At 42.7% G+C, this 21391-nt stretch overlaps 1 protein-coding gene across 1 annotated transcript; it reads right to left on the bottom strand.

Annotated features, from left to right (window-relative positions):
- Positions 1-207: 207 nt before the first annotated feature.
- oscp1b (organic solute carrier partner 1b) lies at positions 208-20332 on the bottom strand. Its single transcript, XM_063199107.1, has 10 exons — positions 20017-20332; positions 18217-18371; positions 11777-11944; positions 10861-10941; positions 7092-7195; positions 6133-6261; positions 5721-5790; positions 3035-3174; positions 2526-2589; positions 208-1578 (listed from the first exon to the last, which is right to left on the bottom strand). Exons 1-10 carry the CDS (start codon positions 20126-20128, stop codon positions 1459-1461), a joined length of 1143 nt encoding a protein of 380 aa, XP_063055177.1. The 5' UTR covers positions 20129-20332; the 3' UTR covers positions 208-1458.
- Positions 20333-21391: the final 1059 nt, after the last annotated feature.

The following is a 21391-nucleotide window of genomic DNA, read 5'->3' as shown; positions in this document are numbered from 1 at the left end:
TCAAGAAATATTTTGGTTGCCCCACCAAAGGGTGCATTTAATATACTGATAATGACGTACTTTAAATAGAGGTGATCTGGCAACACAAACCTGTTTATTTAATAAAAGCCGGTCAGAGGAAAAACCTCATTAAAATGTTTGACTGCCACATTCATAACAGTATTTGAATTTGAACTATTCAGGGGGAAAAAATGAAACAAAGAAAAATCATAGAAAACAATATCATTTAATAGGCAAATCCTATTTACAGAGAACATAAGAAAACATACATTCAGTGAATGAATGAAAATCTTAAAATAGACAATTTTCAAAAAATGTATGCAAAAAATATCGTGTTGGCCATTTTCTACTAAACTTTGCATGAATGTATTACCATTACAATGGTTGGTTCATGACATGTTTATGGAACTGCAAATGGAACATTTAAAATATTTCAGCATACATTTGACACAATCTCACAAAAACATTAAGTTCACAAATAGCTTTTTGGATAAATATCTCAAACACAATGACAAGTGCACTTGGGTTTTCTCTCTTATACATTAAGATTATAAGTCATTCTGATTCATCAAGTCAGTGCAAGTCCAAAACAATTGTTGCTGTGTCGACAAAGTCTGTGAGGATATATGGACAGCACTGAGACCGGTTTTCAGTAAACATCAGTGTTTCAAACATGTAATTAGACCATATAAACATTTTCTACTAAGTTCAACTGCCTCATATCAATGGTAGAAAATGTAAGATGACCCTGTTCGGTAATCATATTTAATTATTCTTCTTTACTGACGCCTCATTACTGTTCAACAGTGATTCTTCTACCAAAGCTCCTTTGATTTTGGATGTATAGCTCCCTCTTGTGTTAAGGTAAGGTAATAAACCCTTCAGGTTCCAGAGCACTTCTAATGCTGCCAAAAACGCAGTGCATGAACTGAACTGTACTGTATGTGAAAATGAACGCAATAGCTTTGGGAATATACAACACACACAGACGCACGGACGCACGCACGCATACTTGTATGAAGCAAAAAGCATGATGCAAACAAATCTGCCCTCTGTCTGGACAGTGGTGTATTGCAGCAGACTCCTCACAACGCATCCCCGAACCCTGATAAGTCAACACACCTGACACTTCCTCACACAGTCCACCTCTCACTCGATAAAAGAACGCACACACATACACACAACACAGAGATTTAGCCATCTGTGTGTGTGTGTGTGTGTGTGTGTGTGTGTGTGTGTGTGTGTGTGTGTGTGTGTGTGTGTGTGTGTGTGTGAGAGAGAGAGAGAGAGAGAGAAGTATACACTGCTCCACAGTGAGTGTTTGAGGTGTGCGTGTCTGTGTCTGTGTATGTGTGTGCTCGGTCCCTTGGGGCCACCAGCATGACCTCATGCAGGGGTATGCTACCTGCTTTAGTCCTTCCATAGCGTCACAGACCTTCAGAGAACGTCACCGCGACGTCACAGCCCGTCCATCATGGCCAAGAGGTCGTCACCTTTGCTGCTGACGGTGGGGGCGGGATCTCCGGTGGCGCCAAACTCCCCCATGATCTTGGCCAGCTCGGCATTGGCCTGCTTGTCCTGAGGAGCGCAGCGAGCGACCAATGGAAAAGCAAAGTCTGGTGTCAATAGAGATTACACTGCCATGGCCATTGATCCTGTTAGCCTCGTCCATCCCTCTCAGACTTAACACTTAAGCTCTTGCCGTCTATAATTGTGACTGGGCTGTTTCGGCAACAAGAGATTAGTCCGTACTTCATACAGTCTCGAATTGCCCTGGCTATTGTCAGACAAAGTGAGATGAATGAGATATGGTCTGGTATGCAACCATCCGTTTTCTTGTAGGGAAGGTAGACCGAAACCATTTAAAATACCATCTACACCTACATAGAAAGCCTGGAAAGCTAGTTTCACATCTGGTGTCGACATGGTGGATCTGTAAACAAACTAAAAGCTTTGGTTTATCTAATAATGTGTTTGTGCTCCCTCCCCATAGTGTTTAGGTTCAGAAACTCAGGTGAAGATTTTAGCAAGGGTTTCCATGCTGTCCTTCAGATGGAAACGAGCGCAAGAGGGGGCATGGGAATTTCCAGGCTATTCTCCAGTATATTTGTTTGTATGATGAAGACTATCACAAATTAACCTGGTTCTCACGCAATGGTTGGAACATTGTCAATCGCTTAGCTCTGGAAAGGCATGAGTGTGTTCAAAACAGCTCGAAACTGATTGGAGAATTCACGTGGCTTTTTTTAAATCACACTTCAACTACTGACTTGTATATACTCCGCCCTGCGATCCCGCCCGCGATTCTGATTAGACAGGCTGTGTCTCTAGGGTTTTCTAATTCCGTTCGGGCTCGTCTAAGATTTCCAGACTCTCGTGCGAGCTCACGAAGTTGAGCGGAAATGCACGAAGGGTCTGCGTGAGAGCCAGGCTAATTACAATAGGACTACTTGTGTGTTCCACAAATGAAACACTGCATTCAACTTTGTGCTGTACTTGGATAATGACAGCCTGCTGTGTCTTACCTTAGTTGCTTGGATATTTATAACATCGTACGAGAGCTCTTGTGGTCTTGATATCAAAGCTTGTCTGTGGGAGAGGGAGAGAGAAAAGAAATGAGACTACAAGTAAAGTCCCTTGATCACATTTAAGAATTAAAACCCCACCACCAATGGCAACAAAATGAGACCAGGGTGAAGGCTTGAACTAGGGCTGGGCAAATATTTGAAAAATGTAACTTAATCAGCAATCATGACTTTCAATCATTCATGATCAAGCATATTAAGCACATATATTACCACTTGTACAATTATGGATTTCATCATATTGTCTTATATGTTGTGCATTCTAGGGTGTATTCACATTTGGTTCCTTCAAAATCACACCATCACATAATGTTGCCGTTTGATTTTGCCCAGTCGGGGCAATTAAGGACAATTTAAGGCCTAATCAATACGGATGGATAGGAATCTAAACACATAGCATTGTCAATGTTTTGTGCCATATTGTCCCTCCCTCAAAAGAACACACTCACTCTTCTTCCTCGTCTGTGGCGAAGAGGTTGACTCTGAACCCTGAGTCCGCGTTGGCCGTCCGCTGGACCTCCATCCCCCCCATCAGCTTAGCCAACAGGTTCAGCTCCTCTTTGGCCAACGGGTTGGGTGCAGTGTTGACCTGCGATGCAGTGAATTACTCGGTCACTATGTAGCTCAGTGGGGCACTCGGTTGGATCAGCAAATCATGACATTACATTGCACTATACCTAGCTAGCAGACGCCTTTACCCAAAGTGACTTACGAAAGAGGGCATAATCAAGCTAGAATTGGGTGGAGCTGGGCTTCCCCCAGCACTGTACTGTATAGCCGGGTTAGGGCGGCCTCTTTGACAACACCTCCCACCTTGACTACCGGTAGGTCCCCTGAAAAAAAGGCCCCATCCGTGATATTGGTGTATTTTCGGAGTGTCCGTGTGGTGGCAGCATGAAAAATAAAGGATGATTTGTGACTTGTGAGGACATACCAGCTACCCACCATGAGAAAACTAGCCTGGCCATAGCTTACACCATATACTCTCAATGGCTTACACTTAATTGTCATTTCCACAAACTGAAAAATTAGTACAAGTGTATAATAAAACAACACCAAGCTATCAAATACTGTTTGGCCGCTCACCATTGCTGCTTCATATCAGACATTAACTGTTAGCACACTAATATTTAAGTCGATGTCTGCAAGATGAGGTAGGATTGTTTCTTCACATTTCATTAGTAGGCTAGTGCAAATACATTACATATAGGGTAGTGCATAAACACTCACCGGCCACTACATTAGGAACACCTGTTACAACTGCTCATTGAGGCAAATTTCTGATCAGCCAATCACATGGTGGCAAGCAACTCAATGCATTTGTGCATGTAGCCATGGTTGTGATTATCTGATGCAGTTCAAACCAAGCATCATAACGGCGAAGATAGGTTATTTCAATGACTTTGAACATGGCATGGCTGTCAAGCCGAAAGGGCTTGATTTGAGTATTTCAGAAAATACTGATCTACTGGGATATTCTCACACAACCATCTCTAGGGTTTACAAAGAATGGTACGAAAAAGAAAAAAAAAATGCAGTGAGCAGCGATTCTGTGGGCAAAAATACCTTGTTGATGGTAGAGGTCAGAGGAAAATGGCCAGACTGATTTGAGCTGATACAAAGGTAACATCAAGTCAAATAACCACTCATTACAACAGAGGTATGCATAAGATAGGGTGACCAGACGTCCCGGTTTGACCGGGACAGTCCCGGTTTGGAGTTGTGTGTCCCAGGTCCCGAGCAAACCCTCTCGGGACACAAATATGTCCCGGTTTTGGCCACCCACTACATTACGCCATGTCAATCAGGGTAAATATATGGAAAAGATTACATGTTTACCTGCCACAGTTAATGGCAGCCAGCTCTTGTATAGAAAGTCTGAAGGAGTCAGTTGCGATTTGTCATTCATCCCTCTAAAATTGATTAGAATGCAGGAAATGGCATCTAAAAAATACACATTTTCCTGGGGGAGGACCCCCAAACCCGTCCGCCAAATATTATCCTTCAGTCACGCACAAAGTGCCCCGGTTTCAGACTACAAAAATCTGGTCACCCTAGCATAAGAGAATCCCTGATTACACAGGACATCACCATAAACGACACTAGAAGATCGGAAAAATGTTGCCTGGTCTGATGCGTCTTGATATCTACTGCAACACTCAGATGGAATGGTCAGAATTTGGCATCAACAACAAGAAAACATGGGTCAACCCTGCCTTACATCAACGTTTCAGGCTGGGGATATAATGGCATAAAGATATTTTCTTAGCACAATTTGGGCCAATTTGTACCAATTTATCTTTGTTGGAATGCCACAGCCTACCCGAGTATTGTTGCAGGCAGTTCTGAAGGCAAAAGGGGGTCCAACCCAGCACTAGAGAGGTGTTCCTAATGAAGTGGCCGGTGAGTATACATTATTATTAGATCATATTTCACACACAAAAAAACACAGCGTTTCCAATCATGAGTCACATGTCAATGATAACGGCTCACCCCCCACCCACTTTGACAAACAAATTACCTGAGGAATACTGAATAAGCAAAGCATACCATGGCATTAGCTTAGTTGAGAAACAATGCACATCCTGAAAACAATACTCTTCACTCGCTCTACTTTGGCACTACTCTTGACCAAATCATCATGGGCTCTGGGCATCACGGTCACCCATTACAAGTACACACACCTTGGCCCCCAACCTGCAAAGGCTGCCATGCAAGGCATCAGTCAAGCGACAGCACTGTCCGCGCCCATTAAATTTACTCATTCACAACAATCTGGATCCCAAACAACACTTCTTTTGATTTAGAAGTGCTTGAACTAGCTCCAATGTGGATGCTTAAAGGTATAATTAAGATGACCAATTCTCCTATCAAACACAGTTTTTAAACCCTAGTTTTGAAAAGGCGTTCAAGCTACAGTTAGTTTTAACACAGATACGGTATCCTTAGCATAGCTAGGATAGACAGACAGACAAATGTTACAACACCTGTTCTGATTAAGATGCGGGACAGTAATCCGTGGCTCAGACAAAGAGGCATACTATCTTGGTGAATAATAGCAACAATAAAATTGCATACAAGAAAAATATAATACATGGACTAGCTTTGGATCTAGGTTCAAAGGGTCCATTTTACCTTGGTGTGCTGCGCCGAGTTCTTGGATGTGCCTGACATGTGGGTCTCCACCGGGCGACTGACACTGTACCTGAGTGCAATGACAACACACAACAATCCGCACACACAATCAGCTGGTGAGCACATGTCAACAACTCCTTCAATCCCTTCATTTTGGCATTAGACGTTATAAATTGCTGTAATGTGATACTGTAAATTATTGCATAAATACTATAGATTCATATGACATGTATAAATAATCGCGTACAAAATAATATAGTACAATACTACAATATTGCAATAAAAATGTATGGTACAAAAAGTGGCAATAACAATATAGAATAACGTACAACATAATCTAACTTTGACCAACATTAATTGTTAATTGCTAATAGCGTTGTTAGCAGTGGTAGGTGAATTGGTGGGGCATTACATGTTTGTGCCCAACTTGATGACTCGATCGCCGAACATCTCAAAGGAGCCCTCTCGCAGAGCGCTGGAGTAGTTCCCGCTGTTGCAGAACTGAGCTCTCTTCACCTCTTCCCCAGCACAGCTGAACTGCCTGAAGAACACATACGACATAAACAAGTCCAGTCAAGGCAACACAAACATAGTACACACACAGCTGGTGGAAACCAAAAGATAATTGAAGACCAAGTAACCTCAAAAACAAACCCACATGTGCGATGAATGGAAAAACCGAGTCGCACAAATTAATAAACAAATCATCCATGACCAGTGCTATTTTTTTATGACTTGAGACGACAGACTCCACCGGTATGCGGACTTCCAGAGGAGAGCCATAGCTCATTTGAAGGTGATTAATGATTGCAGGTCGCTTGAGCACGTCCACGCCAATACTGTTGAGGGCCGCTATGCTATATATACACACAGTATACAGTCCCGACTAAAATTAGAGGCCCGTCACACATCACGGCCAAACGTCTCTACCCTAATCTAATGAAATTAAGTGCATTATTGCCCGGCACGTCCCAGTGAACTTGATGTCAGCAGAGGCAGGCTGACACAGCTCGTGGAGGCTAAAGAGCAGCTGACAACACGGCAAACTCAGCGGTAAACACAACAGCTTAAAACCAAATCATGACCCAGACACAGCTGTGTGATAAGTCCAGAGCAGATTCCAATAGACAGAAGCTAAAACCTCACAGTTCCACATTGGTAACAACACCATACAGACAGATTCACAGATATACAGACACACAGACACAGACAGACATAGACACACACAGACGTATCCCTGCATACACACACACACACACACACACACACACACACACACACACACACACACACACACACACACACACACACACACACACACACACACACACACACACACACACACACACACACGCGCACACACACACACACCTGATCAGTCCAGGGACCTGTGTGCCACATGGAACTGGCCCGGACGTAGGCAGCACAAAGCGTCCATTGGAGTTCTGCACTTTGTCCTTCAGAAATATGGATACCTACAACAGACAAGCAAATAATGATAACAACAACAACAACAACAACAGCAACAACAACAACAAATAAGCCATTACAATAACAACAAAAATAACAATAACAATAATGATAATAATAATAATGACAACAATGAACCAGCCATTACAATAACAGTATTTAATAATTTATACAGGCCGTCTGCAAATTTTTCCTGTTGACATACTATGTTTAGCATCAATTCTGGAATTTTGGGATTTGCACCTGAATTATCAGAACACCCGAAATTGAAAACCGCTAAATTAGCAGTCACAACATGGGTCATTTCACGTGAAATCAGACACTTTGGGACCCGACCGACCCGGATTTCAATCATACTTGGTGTGCCTTTTTAGTAGCAAGGTAGCACCCCAGAACTGCATTGGTTTGAATCTGACACTAATATTAAGGGAGAAACAGACTAGGAAAGGTTCACATGTGAGGGTAGGACACTATACATTCAGCCTTGAATATATCAGTCAGTGTTAGTCACAAAAAGATGCCTGTGGTGTTATTTGAAAGCTCTTTTCTGGCTCTACATATTACACAATCAGCTTGGAATACAACAACTCTCAGAATATGAATTATGATCAATTGAAAAATTAAAAATTGAATATCTAAAAAAACTATATTTTAAAATGGCCAGTTCCTTGTCCAAACGTAGCCGGCATTGTCATTAGCAACACCTCAAATGCTGGTGTTCGGTTCTTTATTCATTTCAGAGAGAATTTGACTCACAAATATGGCATCATACAGACCACTTACTAATAATATGGTAATACCATAGTAGCATCACATGACAAAACAAAAACAAAACAAAAATGGTCAGTTTCCATGGTCCCAGGTTTCAGAAACTAAGGCAGATGTCCATTTATACACACCAAAAGATGATACGTGAATGTTTGAACATTCCTTCTCTGTGTACCTGTGTCATCTTCCCTTTACCGTACTTTAAAGAGATAATCAATGGCTACACTCTCATTTTGTACTCTACCAGTGCATTTGAAGCAGCAGCTGTGTCTTTTGTAGATAATGTATAAGTACGTCCCGTTGCAGTTACAGGTTCCACTACCAGAAGCACATCCTGATGATCCATGACAAGTCTATCTGGTCTGAAGGGAAAAGTGAAGGATGGAGATGGTCCATGAGGATGCTGGAAGTTCAGTTTCACCTCTCCAGTGCTCGGCATACATTCCTCAACACATGCTAGCCACCAGTTGCCATCATATACAGCAGTGGTCCCCAAACTTTTTTCTCTGGGGGCCACATTATCGTTCCTGACTGTGATCAGGGGCCGAAATCAATCATGTGGGCTGTATACTAGGCCACTGCCCGTTATAGCCATAATTTCTAGCTCTGCAATCGCCATGACACGCTGAAGAAGGGCTCTGCCTGAAACGTTCATAGGCGAATAAATAGAGAAAAATCTGAAGAGTGCTGTCCTTTGCTTCCATCTTTCATAATTTCTAGCACAAAATAGTTCAAATGGTGCCTGTTCAAATGGTGAGATGCAGAGAGGTGGAGGGCCGGTCAAAGGGGCCTGGCGGGCCGCATCCGGCCCCCGGGCCTTAGTTTGGGGACCCCTGATATACAGCTACAACATACCCTTTGATGCTTGAAAATGTAACACATTCCTTTACTGAGCTCACTCTTTCAACTCTGCCTTCTCTGAATGCTAAAAATGGCCTAACTTCCACTGTGTCCATTGACAATGGGCAGAAGCTGTGTAGTTTTTGAGTACCTGGAATAGTTCTTGCAGATTCCAACCTTTTCAACAGGTTCTCAGCTTCATGATGGTACATCTCTGTTGTGGCAAACTGGCAATGGATGTTCTTGAGAGAGATGCACCATCATGAAGCTGAGAACCTGTTGAAGAGGTTTGAATCTGCAAGAAATATTCCAGGTACTCAAAAACTACACAGCTTCTGCCCATTGTCAATGGACATTAGGCCATTTTCTGCATTCAGAGAAGGAGTTGAAAGAGTGAGCTCAGTAAAGGAATGTGTTACATTTTCAAGCATCAAAGGGTATGTTGTAGCTGTATATGATGGCAACTGGTGGCTGGCATGTGTTGAGGAATGTATGCTGAGCACTGGAGAGGTGAAACTGAACTTCCTGCATCCTCATGGACCATCTCCATCCTTCACTTTTCCCTTCAGACCAAATAGACTTGTCATGGATCATCAGGATGTGCTTCTGGTAGTGGAACCTAACTGCAACGGGACGTACTTATACATTATCTACAAAAGACACAGCTGCTGCTTCAAATGCACTGGTAGAGTACAAAATGAGAGTGTAGCCATTGATTATCTCTTTAAAGTACGGTAAAGGGAAGATGACACAGGTACACAGAGAAGGAATGTTCAAACATTCACATATCATCATTTGGTGTGTATAAATGGACATCTGCCTTAGTTTCTGAAACCTGGGACCATGGAAACTGACCATTTTTGTTTTGTTTTTGTTTTGTCATGTGATGCTACTATGGTATTACCATATTATTAGTAAGTGGTCTGTATGATGCCATATTTGTGAGTCAAATTCTCTCTGAAATGAATAAAGAACCGAACACCAGCATTTGAGGTGTTGCTAATGACATTGCCGGCTACGTTTGGACAAGGAACTGGCCATTTTAAAATATAGTTTTTTTAGATATTCATTTTTTAATTTTTCAATTTATCATAATTCATATTCTGAGAGTTGTTGTATTCCAAGCTGATTGTGTAATTTGTAGAGCCAGAAAAGAGCTTTCAAACAATACCACAGGCATCTTTTTGTGACTAACACTGACTGATATATTCAAGGCTGAATGTATAGTGTCCTACCCTAAAATGTGAACCTTTCCTAGTCTGTTTCTCCCTTAATATTAGTGTCAGATTCAAACCAATGCAGTTCTGGGGTGCTACCTTGCTACTAAAAAGGCACACCAAGTATGATTGAAATCCGGATCGGTCGGGTCCCAAAGCGTCTGATTTCACGTGAAATGACCCACATGCATGCAATTCCCAATTTTAGACGAAAACTACAGGCATAACCAACTTCCTGTCCCTCCCTCAACGTCCTTTTATATTCATTTTAGAAACAAGATTACAGGCTTTGAAGGGAGCTACAGTACTAGTCTTTTTTAGCTTGACAGGCTAAAATCATTTCATATACCACTTTCATAATCCCATGACAATTCAAGGTTATGACGAAAAAACGTGCAGACTTCCACCTTAAAGGGGTATGCCACTATTTTGGGGCTTAATACAGTTAAAATCATTGACCAGGGTTTATAACGTGGTGGTTAAGTGTCTCATTTTTCATGTAAGCCGTTGTCTTGCTTTAAGACAAGTATACGTGCACTTTGAGCAATTCCCGTCCATGAGCTTGCTGTGACTGTCTACTATTTTTGGATCCAGAAACAACAATGGCTTGTTAAGTTTTACTCACTGACTGACAAAAATGGGTTGATGTGATGGGCTGAACTGAATAAATTAAGTTAAACCACATCTTGTGTACTTCAGTGTGGATTCACAGAGTAACAACAAGTGACCTAATTGTCGCTACTCCGGTTGCCCAACATTGCTTAGTTTGCCAGCTCAGGCGTTTCTTCATCCGGTAACTTCCCATTGCTATTGCATCACATCACAGAAACAGAGGCTTGACTCACCCGTATGTGCATGTCTTGAAAGAATATGAGGAGGGTCTGTCTTATCAGCTGAAACTCCCCAGCAGACAGTGGCGTATATATCTGTTGGCATATGTGAAAAATTTGAACATACAATATGTACTGATGAGAAGTGAGCTGATACCCTGGTATTTTGATGAACAAACATTTTTCTTCCCTATGTTTACAAAGTTATCTTCCACACACCGCGCTCTTCCGTCTTGTTGGTGTGTCTCTGAAGTAATCTAGTAGTAGGAAATGGATCACACTCAATTTTTCTTCTTTCTTGTTGTTTTCTTTTTATTTTAACATTGCAGGGACTGACATGACAGACGTTTCGGCTGCACAGAGCCTTCTTCAGTTCCCTATGTTTACCAAAATATCTTGGTTCACACCATCGGCAAGATCCGCATAAATATGCTGCCGAGAGCTGTCATAGATATGTTGAGCCTGAGCGCGGTAAGGAGAATGCCATTCAAGTCTCCGTTTACCTCTGTTTATACACAAACGCTAACCAGAATTCACCAGAGTTCATTTCAGAGGAAAAACCTCTGTGTGTAAATGAAGGGCATCAACGAAGGGAAAGGATGTACCCAGGTATGTGTAAACAGGTCCTTTGTCAAAACGTTACTCATGCACTTGTAAAATAAATTTCAAATATCCACATCTGATTTGCAACGGTAACCCCTCATTGACACATGAGATGGTGAGGTACAGGAGTGTGGAGGATTTACTGTTTTTTATTGTTATCATACATTTGTAGACAATGGAAACAACAGAACATGTTAAGGACCGAAGGATGACTAAGTAAAAAAGTACTGTAGACATTAAACCTGAAAGAAATGACTAAGGATGTTATGAAAATATGGGCTCATGAGGGATGCCAGGTGGGTTATTGAGTAGAGTGAATGTCACCAACCTCTACGAGCTGTTGATAGGTCTCGTCCACCTGGGCCAGGATGATTGGCGTGTCCCTTACAAAGTCCTTGATGGCATCCATGTGGTTAAAGGAGACCAGCAGCACGTCTTTGGGTCGCGGGCACAACAGCACCTGGTACTTGAAAGCCATGGTCATCAAGTCGTACAGCTGGAAGGAGGCACACATAAGAAGAAAAGCAAATCATTGAGCATTATTCATACCTGCAAACTCAGGAGGGTTGAAAAAGGTGACAAACTATCGCGAGCCCCAACGCACCCCCCCCCCCTCCTCCGCATCAACAAAAAAAAAGAAAAAAAGGAAAAGACATTTTTTTACTTACTAAATCTCATTATTATTAATATTTTATTTTCTTTGCAATGTTTCAATGTGCCCCTTTCTGCCCATGCTCTCCTCCTCCCCCTCAGTGCTGCCAAATTAGCCTGTCTCTGTGCTCTATCCCTATTTCCAGCTCCACTGACATGAGCACACAACCTCCTGTCTAGTGTCTACCTCTCAACATTTCACATCATTTTAAACATTTCCACCCCAGTTCTATTTATTCCATTTCATTACCGCTCCCCCCCCCATTATTTTCATTATTTGCAATGTAGTTTTTTTTTCTATTCCATTGTATTCCATCCTATTAGTTTTTATTCCATTTCCTCTGAAAACAGTGAATCACATCACACATGCCACATACATACACAGACATTTATCATACAGCCAAACACAGACAGACAGCCAAACACTACAAAACCTCACACGCCATCACTCAAACCTCACATACAGTAGGGCCTATAGGCCTACACCTCACACAAACACAGCATGCCTTCAACACGTATCACACAAACTACCGTAGGCCTACACCTTTAACATAGGCTACACTAAAACACATAACCACACTACAAAACTTCACATCCTCCCAAAACTTCACATCCTCCACACAGCATCATTCAAACTTCACACACAGCACAAGTCAAATGCCATGGACAATGCACAGAAGAGAGGGAGGAGAGGAGAAGAGATGAAGGGAGAGGATGACAGGAGAGAACACACTCACAGACACAGACACACACCAGGGCTGTACATTAAGACCAATTGGTCGCATATTGAGCCTAAATTTTAGACTGTGCGAGAAAGAAAAATAAAACGGGCGCACCTGTACGAGTATGCATTTCAACCCTTTGATTCGCATTTTGCTCCTGAGTTCGAGTGCATGATTGCGAGAGCTGCTCATTTTTTCCACAGCCCGTCTGATAGACAGCATCAAACTCCATTGGGAACGCACTTCAAAAAAGACGGTCAATGTTGCTTGAATTCCGTGTTGGCTAAGATTGAGCCATCTCTGCTCCCGTAGCTCAGAAAAAAAACCAGAATCGCTTCGCACAAATCCCTGGTACAAGGCGCGCATGCCTCATCTCCCAGTCGGATGTTCTGTGCCAAAACTTCTTACATCTTTTCGAAATGGACTGCTGTTTAAAACGTTCAAATGCGGGAGTTTGCATTGCTAACAGGAAACCTCTTGAATCCGATAATGAAATGACCACTCGGTTTGCTAGCTCATGTGATTTAAAAGACGTCGTTGTTTGAGCTGTTTTGGCGTTTCCCAAACCGCTGTCTTCGCAATGACTTCGCAAAAAAATGCAATCGCAATCAAAGTAATCAAGTCAAAATATAGTTCGAGGAGCATTCACAAGTAGTGTGCAATGCGGGCAAATTTAAAGTCTAGTTGCTCCAGTAGCTACCGGTACTGTAGGCTATCAAAAAGAGCAGCCAACACAGTGAGATAATTTTGCTGCTCCCAGTTTAATTTCACACCGTTCCAACCCATGCGTTTGAGGAAACAAAAACTAGGCTATAATAAAGCCCGTTGGATTAACGTGTAGTAGGCTATGTTTAAGATTTAGTCAATCTAGTTCAGTAAGCATGTGATTTAAATGATTTTAATCACAAAGTAATAATAATAATAATAATAATAGGCCTAATAATAGTAATAGTAATGGGAACTGTGATTTATGGCATATAGCAGTGGTTCCCAACACGTTTTGCACTGGCACCATTTTATCCTAAACTTTTGGGGACCCCATTTTTTTCCACAACCAAAACCATGACTGAGCAAACTTGCTGGCTATAAAAAAAATAGTGGATATTTCTCACAGTATAAGACTACAATAGGCAGCTATGGATTGTTAATTAGTGATATTTATTGGTATTTTTTTATTTCACACCTAGACATTTCAGGGGAGCCCATTGGAATTCCAGGTGACCCCATACCCCAGTGTTGGAAAAAAAAAACACTGACATAGGCCTATAGCCTAGGCTATTGTGCATGAAGATGAAGAAACAAGCAATGGTGCAATAAGCACAGTATTTTACATAAACACCCCCCCCCCATACCAAGTGTCACAACATTTTTAGAGTGCTCCTAAATTTGTATCTGTGCTCCTAGATTTTTATCCGTGCTCCTAATTTTTTTCATTTAGGAGCACCTGTGCTCCTAGTGAAAAAGCTTAACGTACAGCCCTGACGTGACGTGTGCAATAACGTGTAGGCCTATGATGTCTTATCTTATTATGCGCGTTATGCTGTTGCTTTAGGACTTTAAACTCCACCAGGATTATTATACTACCATGCGCTAGGAATGACAAGTAGGCTAGCCTATATGTAGAAAATAAACAAACAATAACATCACGGAGAACTTACTTTCATAACGTCGGTAGTTTTTTGTTGTGTTTGTTATTGTTTTTCACTTACTCGCACATCCATGTCAAATCCATGCAGGGTATTTGCGATCGCGTGGGCGTTATTAGGAAACGGCAACTCCATCCTATGCATTTGCGAGGACTTGGCAAATGTCAGACGAGGAATCTGACAGCTACGCTGACATTATTCTCCCAGCGCTGTCCTGCTCTGTCCGGCCCAAGCCGTTTTCACTCCACCACCACCACCACTTCATTTCAGCGTCACTACAGTTATTACTTGCATTCACCGACACCTAACCTTGCATTAACCACTGCCACATTCTTTATCACCCGTTGAAAACCTACAAAACCGAAGTAATCCGCGCTCGTCTTCTTATTGACATTCTATTTATCAACATCGGTTCCGCGCGGGCTTCAAGCCTTCAAACATGCAGCCAGTGAATGTGAAGCTGCGTCCTTGTGATTAAACGGCAGCCAATGGATGTGGGTTACATCATAACTAGTGTTTATGGGTAATGTAGGAAATCTCGCCGTCTTTACATATCAGACAGGCAGCTGTTTACCCTTCAGAACTTCAGTCGGGCGCTGCTGGCTACCCCCCCCCCCAAAAAAAAACTCTTCGGATCTGCACGATTCACGTAAGTCACCTATTTTGGAATCAAAACGGCGAATTTCGCCGAAAGGTGACAAGTTTGCAGGTATGATTATTCACACGTGCAACAGAACTTGCAGTGATGATGATGGGGTTGGGGACTCCCTTGAAAACGAGATCTCGTATCTCAAGGGCTAAAAGAGCAAAAAAAAAAAGTTATAATGACGGTGGCGATCATGATAATGATGATGACAACAACAAAAACCTAAAACCAATAACAGTAAAAAATGGAAATCTATAAAGTTGAGACAATCCTACTTGAATAGTGTTCTATAACCATTCATTGCAACGCCTTCATTTACAATGACCTCACACCAGAGGGCGCCATTTGCCACAATGCGAGATGGGCCCAACTGAACAGCTGATGACAGTCGACAGATAAATACACAGGCGTGCCCTGCTTTAGGATAATCCATGTTCTATTCACTCTAAGACTAAGAAATAAACCTTCTTATCAGCTTTCTCCCTCTGCTATGAGAAAGTTTACATGAGGCAAACTTCACCATTGGTCTGTCAGCTTGTTCAGATTTAATACTTTACTTTAACATCTTCAAAGAGATAGAAAGGAAATTGATATGCTTTTCTGACACAATCAATGTTTCCTCTTTAAAACGCAAGTAATTTTGGGCAAACAGTAATGCAGTTATTGCACAGAAGCAGAAGTGGTGTCTGCTCTAATCTTTTGATGCATGACAATGCATGACTAGGGTAGAGATCCCACAAAGAAGCAGAACAGAAATCTCTATTAAAATGCTGAAACAAAAGAGGCCATGGAGAAAATCTAATACGACAGCAGAAAAAAAAACCCTCTGTGTGATAGCATGTGATGCTTTGATGAGTAAAAAAATACTGATCACTTTGCAGATCCCAACACTGTTTCCAGCATTAGTATCTACAACACAGACACAGTGTTGTTCCTTTGACCCATCTCAGGTTAAGAAAAGACACCTACCGTTGGCCAGGTGGCAAAATCTGATGACCCATTAACCCATTTTAGCCTGATGTGTGTGTTGTTTACCCTTTGATGCCTGGAGACACATATCCGCTGCATTCAGGCTCTTTAGATTTTGGCTTTTTTAATACAAATGTGGGTATGTTACAGTTAAATGAACACATTCTAATGCAAGATGAGGGTCTTGGGTTTTAAATGCAACTTATTTGATGTTTTTATGTGCATCAGAGGCTAAGATATTTAGGTTTTTATAGGCTGAGAGGGCAACTTTCCCAGGTGCTTCCGACATCAATGGGTTAAGGCGCGTTGGCACCCTCGGGTCCTTAGGTCAACAGTGACAACTGTCACTGGTTTAAGCTCTCACTACTTGGGCACTAGCTTAGAGTACAATGCTGTACCTTATTTACGGCTGGTTGAACTGTAACTGCCGCTGGTAAAAAAAAATAAAACCTCTTACTAATAGGATAGGCCTATTACCAGAGAGAGTTACCGGTAATCTAAGATTGATGTCAATCTTTGTCGTAGGAGCTAAGATCTTTGGTATTACACTGCTGTACCGTTTCCATGCCTGCCTGCTTGAGCTACCACCATCACTCACTGCCACTGTCACAATATCACACAGTACAGTGGCCATTCCAGCCTGGTGGTTTTGGTAATGCTTTACTGTATGTTATCCATGTCTGTCTGGTTGAGAATCAACTGGATTAAACTCTCACTAAGTTAATGCACTACTACACGGATGTGCCTTGGCCAGGTTAGCCTGTTTGAGTAGAATTAAAGATAGTTCGAATTGTACTGCTATCTTGCCCGGTTTGGCCTGTTTGAGTAGAATCAAAGATTGTGGGTAATGCCGGACTGTCTAAGTAAAATGTAAGATTGTTGGTAATGGACAGCCATTGTGCCCAGCCTGGATTGTTTAAGTAGAACCTATAATTGATTGTATAGGACTGCCATCTTTCCCAAGCTTACCATAGATTGAGTAGAATCTAAGCTCGCCTGTATGGCACTGTCATCTTGCCTATGGTTGGGACATGAACCTGGGGTCCTCTGACCACTGCACAAAAGAGCCTGACTCATTGGCATGAACACATCCACAATTCTAGTGATGGTCAACTCCATCACAGGGTACTTTACCTGGTCTATGCTGGCCTGGTTTAGGCAATGAGCATGTAACTAAGACTCCACAATTCCCGTCTATGGGTCTATTGGTGTCATACGGGCAGTCATGGGTCAGCAGTTAGGGTGTCAGACTTGTAGCCCACAGGTTGCTGGTTCGACTACCGACCCGCCAGGTTGGTGGGGGGAGTAATTAACCAGTACTCTCCCCCATCCTCCTCCATGACTGAGTTACCTTGAGCATGGTACCGTCCCACCGCACTGCTCCCTTGGGGGCTGCCCCCTTGCACGGGTGAGGCATAAATGCAATTTCGTTGTGTGCAGTGTAGACTTGTGTGCTGTGGAGTGCTGTGTCACAATGACAATGGGAGTTGGAGTGTCCCAATCGGACTTTATTCTGTTCAAGCAGGCCTGGCCTCACCTTGTCTATACTGGCCTACATTCCCATATATTTTCATGTATTTATCCTATTCTTAGCCAGGAGTGTCCCATTGAGACAAAGTGTCTCTTCTGCCAGGGAGTCCTGGTCAAAATGGGTCTATGGGTCGCTTTCCCGAAGCAGGCCTGATTTAGCCAGTGAAAAGTACTGTATCTATTGGTATCTGTGGGTCTGTGAGTACTTTAACTTGTCCTTAATGGCCTAGTTTAGCTCGTGAAATGTTACTGTATGTATAGTACATTCTCCATTCGTATTAGAGTTTTATTCAATTGCTAACAAGCTCTTACCCATACTTTGGATATTTTTTCTAAACTCTTAACACAGACTACCACCTACCAAGAACAATTGGCCAAACAGTTCATTTTCTTCTCAAAAGCATACACTGTTAAATACACACAAAGAAATGCATTCATTGACTGCTAATTGTGTGAAAAAGGCATGTAATGTGTCAACTGTATGGCAATGGAAGGCCGTTGGTGTGCTAACTGTATTAAGAGTTTTGCAAATGTTGCTGAGGATTGGACAAAAGCTTGTTAGCAATTGAAAAAAACTGTAATCAAGTCTTTGGGGTAGATTTACCTTGTCCATGCTGGCCTGGTTGAGTCTCATGATGGAGGCGTGAGCAAGGCGGTCGAACACGGTCCTCAGGGCCTTCTTGGAGTACAGCTCCTGCGGCTTGAACAGCTCCTCCAGGAACTTCTTGTTGAACATGGTGGTGATGATGTCATTCATCACTGCACAGCCACAGCACAGAACAGCGCACACAGAAGATGCAAGTCGGCCGTTAAGATGGCAAATATGACCGACCTTTTAGAGAGAAAAAAAGACAACAAAACAGGCAAGACCGCGGCAGTGTGTTTTCTTGCAACTGACAGCACAATGTGTGGATGGAGGTTTGGCAGGACACCTGGTATCTATTATCCTGAAGGCCTAAATGTTTGGGAATCGTTGTGCATGATTGTGCTGTTTTATTTAGGCTAAGTTATAGGGTTTGGTTGCTTTGGAGAAAACACTTAAAAAGCGAGTCACTGAACTCTGCACTGGTGACACAGACTAACCTTTTGCACAGTGACAGACCTATTCACCTACCCACGTGGGTGAAGATACCAGTCTGTGTGACGCCTCTTCCCTGGGATAATCACATTAAGCCCTGGTCCCACATGAGTCTGGCGGTCAGAGGGCACACTTGACCAGCTTGGGGCTCGCCGTACATCTCTTGTGAGCAGATTGGCTGGGCAGTGGATGGTGTGGACAGGGAAGCCGACACAGGGGTCAGAGATGACTGTTCTAGGCCCAGCTATAAAGCAGTCAGAGGCTCTGGGTGCAGATGAATGTTTGCGCGTGTGTGGTGCATAGCCTATGCAGTATTATTATTAAGCTAGATTGACATAAGGGAAGCAAGCCAGCAAGATCCCAAATTCACCATCCCAAGCTCAGTTGACCTAAGAGCAGTCTACAAGTAGGCAGTAATAGGCAATTCCACCTGAAAGCAGTGGCTTCCCAAATGCAAAGCAAGGCACACTATCCACGGTTTACCTCGTCTCCTGTCCTCCTCTAGCCATTCAGATACTGGGTAAGCAAATGATAATAAAGAAATGGTGAAACAGTTGCACACTTAAAAAAGACAAGCAGGCTCTCTTCATATGGTTGGCTTGGTAGTCTCGGTGGGTGTAGGCTTGAACTCTAACCCATGACATAATTTAGCCTACATGATACAAGTTAGTGAAAATAGGTACCGGTAAGTTACAATCTAAGTCATGTGTGCAGTGTGCAGCACATCCTGTCAGAATAGAGGTCGGTGATGTGAATAGCATGGCCCACTTAAAGCTTGGTAGGCTACTGTTAGTTAAGGTATATCATATTCATTAATCTTAATGTGGTTACAATTCATTAGGAAAACAGCGTGTGGTGAAGTTGAATTGAGGCAGCATGCCAAGAAATAATAGTCAAGAGACGGTTGCTCGCAGACTGTCAAAACGACATAATTAGCTTACGGTCGGTCAACACATAACTATATAGCTAACTAAAGTGTTACTACTAGAGTCTACACTTGTTTAGTTCTAGTATTACGTACGTTTGACCAACCGCCAACAAAGCAGGAGCCTGGTGACAGAAATCACGTCGCCACATATCCTGCCTACTGGTTAATAAAGTGATGTTCTCAGCAATGGCATCCTCCATGACAACCCTACAAGACAGCCCGTTAGCATCCTGGTTGCAACCATCTGACATAGCTGTCCAGTTCATTTCTCAAAACCTGTTGCAATGGCTTTTGTGCTTACATGCAGCATTATTAGTGAAAACATGAATGACAGTTCGAGCAGTGCATTTGGCTTGCGACGTGCAACGCTAACTGCTTATGGCTAGCTATTGTGTTACCTTTCTTGGCTTTGTCGACAGGGATATTCTGGGCTCTCAGGCGTTGATCCAGGATGTAAAGCATTTCTCCGCCAAGGTTAATAAAAAGAAGAGGTAGCGTTCTCGAGGACATGGTGAATGTTTACGTTAAAATGACCTCGGTAATTTCACAACTACAGCTATGTGTTGTTTGTGGCAAACAAGCAGGCACAGTCTGGTTACTTCCACTGTTTGGGATAAAGCGTCTTGAAAGCTTCTACTCGGTTGCCAGGTCACGACGAGCGAGAACCAATCAACGTAGGCCTTACTAAAAGGGTTGCTACTAGGCGTCTGCACTCTGCAGGGATAGGAATTAGTGCATTAGACACAGAAGGAGGTGTCATGTTAATGTTTATTGAAAATACAGGAACACATAAAAACATGGTTATAACAATATTGTGACAATTTTACATGGACGTGACATTGAGAGAGAGAGAGAGAGAGAGAGAGAGAGAGAGAGAGAGAGAGAGAGAGAGAGAGAGAGAGAGAGAGAGAGAGAGAGAGAGAGAGAGTGTGTGTGTGTGTGTGTGTGTGTGTGTGTGTGTGTGTGTGCGTGCGTGCGTGCGTGTGTGTGTGTGTGTGTGTGTGTGTGTGTGTGTGTGTTATCTAAGTAAGATGAAGAAATACTGCATTTTGTACAATGGCTTTGATGCGAAACTGCAAAGTCTGTATCCATCAGGAAAGTTCTCCATTTCTGAAGCGAACCTCTCTGGCCATCCGACACATCTCACACAGCCCACAGAAGGTCATCATCAAAGCATCATTGCACAACGTACCCTAAAAGAGCACATGAGATTTTTAAGCTTTCAAACATGAGTGCATTTGCGTACCCACACACACACACACACACACACACACACACACACACACACACACACACACACACACACACACACACACACACACACACACACATACACACACGCGTAATGACACATTGATTGATGAAAAAAACACCACTACAATTGACTAATGTTCTCTTACAAGTAGTCGACTTTGTCAACCCAAAGTGTCAAGGGTGTGTGGTGAATGTGGGCGGTCTTTTGTTAGCGTAATGGAATTACCACTAGGTAGCCCACCTTAGCCTACAGGGTGGATGTGTCATCTTAAGGCAGGACACCAATAACTTTCCACAAAGGTGGAAAATCATAACCTTGTTGTCGGCACACATTCAGGTGACATAAAAATGCTCTTGACAAATCTGGGCCTCCACCTCAGCAATATCTGCTGTCTGCCGTTTACTCAAAGAGAAGTGACTCATCAGTCATAATCACACAGGCTTTGCTCTTCCTATATTGTACAATAATGCGTGTGTTTGCAACCCGGTTTCATATCCCCATGTGTGAAGCACACAGGC

The sequence above is a fragment of the Engraulis encrasicolus genome, chromosome 5 (assembly GCF_034702125.1).
Source record: "Engraulis encrasicolus isolate BLACKSEA-1 chromosome 5, IST_EnEncr_1.0, whole genome shotgun sequence".
NCBI classification, from domain to species: domain Eukaryota; kingdom Metazoa; phylum Chordata; class Actinopteri; order Clupeiformes; family Engraulidae; genus Engraulis; species Engraulis encrasicolus.
This window is presented reverse-complemented; position numbering and strand designations above follow the sequence as displayed.

Coding starts and splice junctions, on each gene's coding strand:
- oscp1b (XM_063199107.1), bottom strand. CDS start 20,128: ATGTCCTCGAGAACGCTACCTCTTCTTTTTATTAACCTTGGCGGAGAA. Junction 6,262..7,091: donor CAGGTCCCTGGACTGATCAG/GTGTGTGTGTGT, acceptor TGTGTTCTTCAG/GCAGTTCAGCTGTGCTGGGG. Junction 3,175..5,720: donor ACTCGGCGCAGCACACCAAG/GTAAAATGGACC, acceptor ACTGCATCGCAG/GTCAACACTGCACCCAACCC.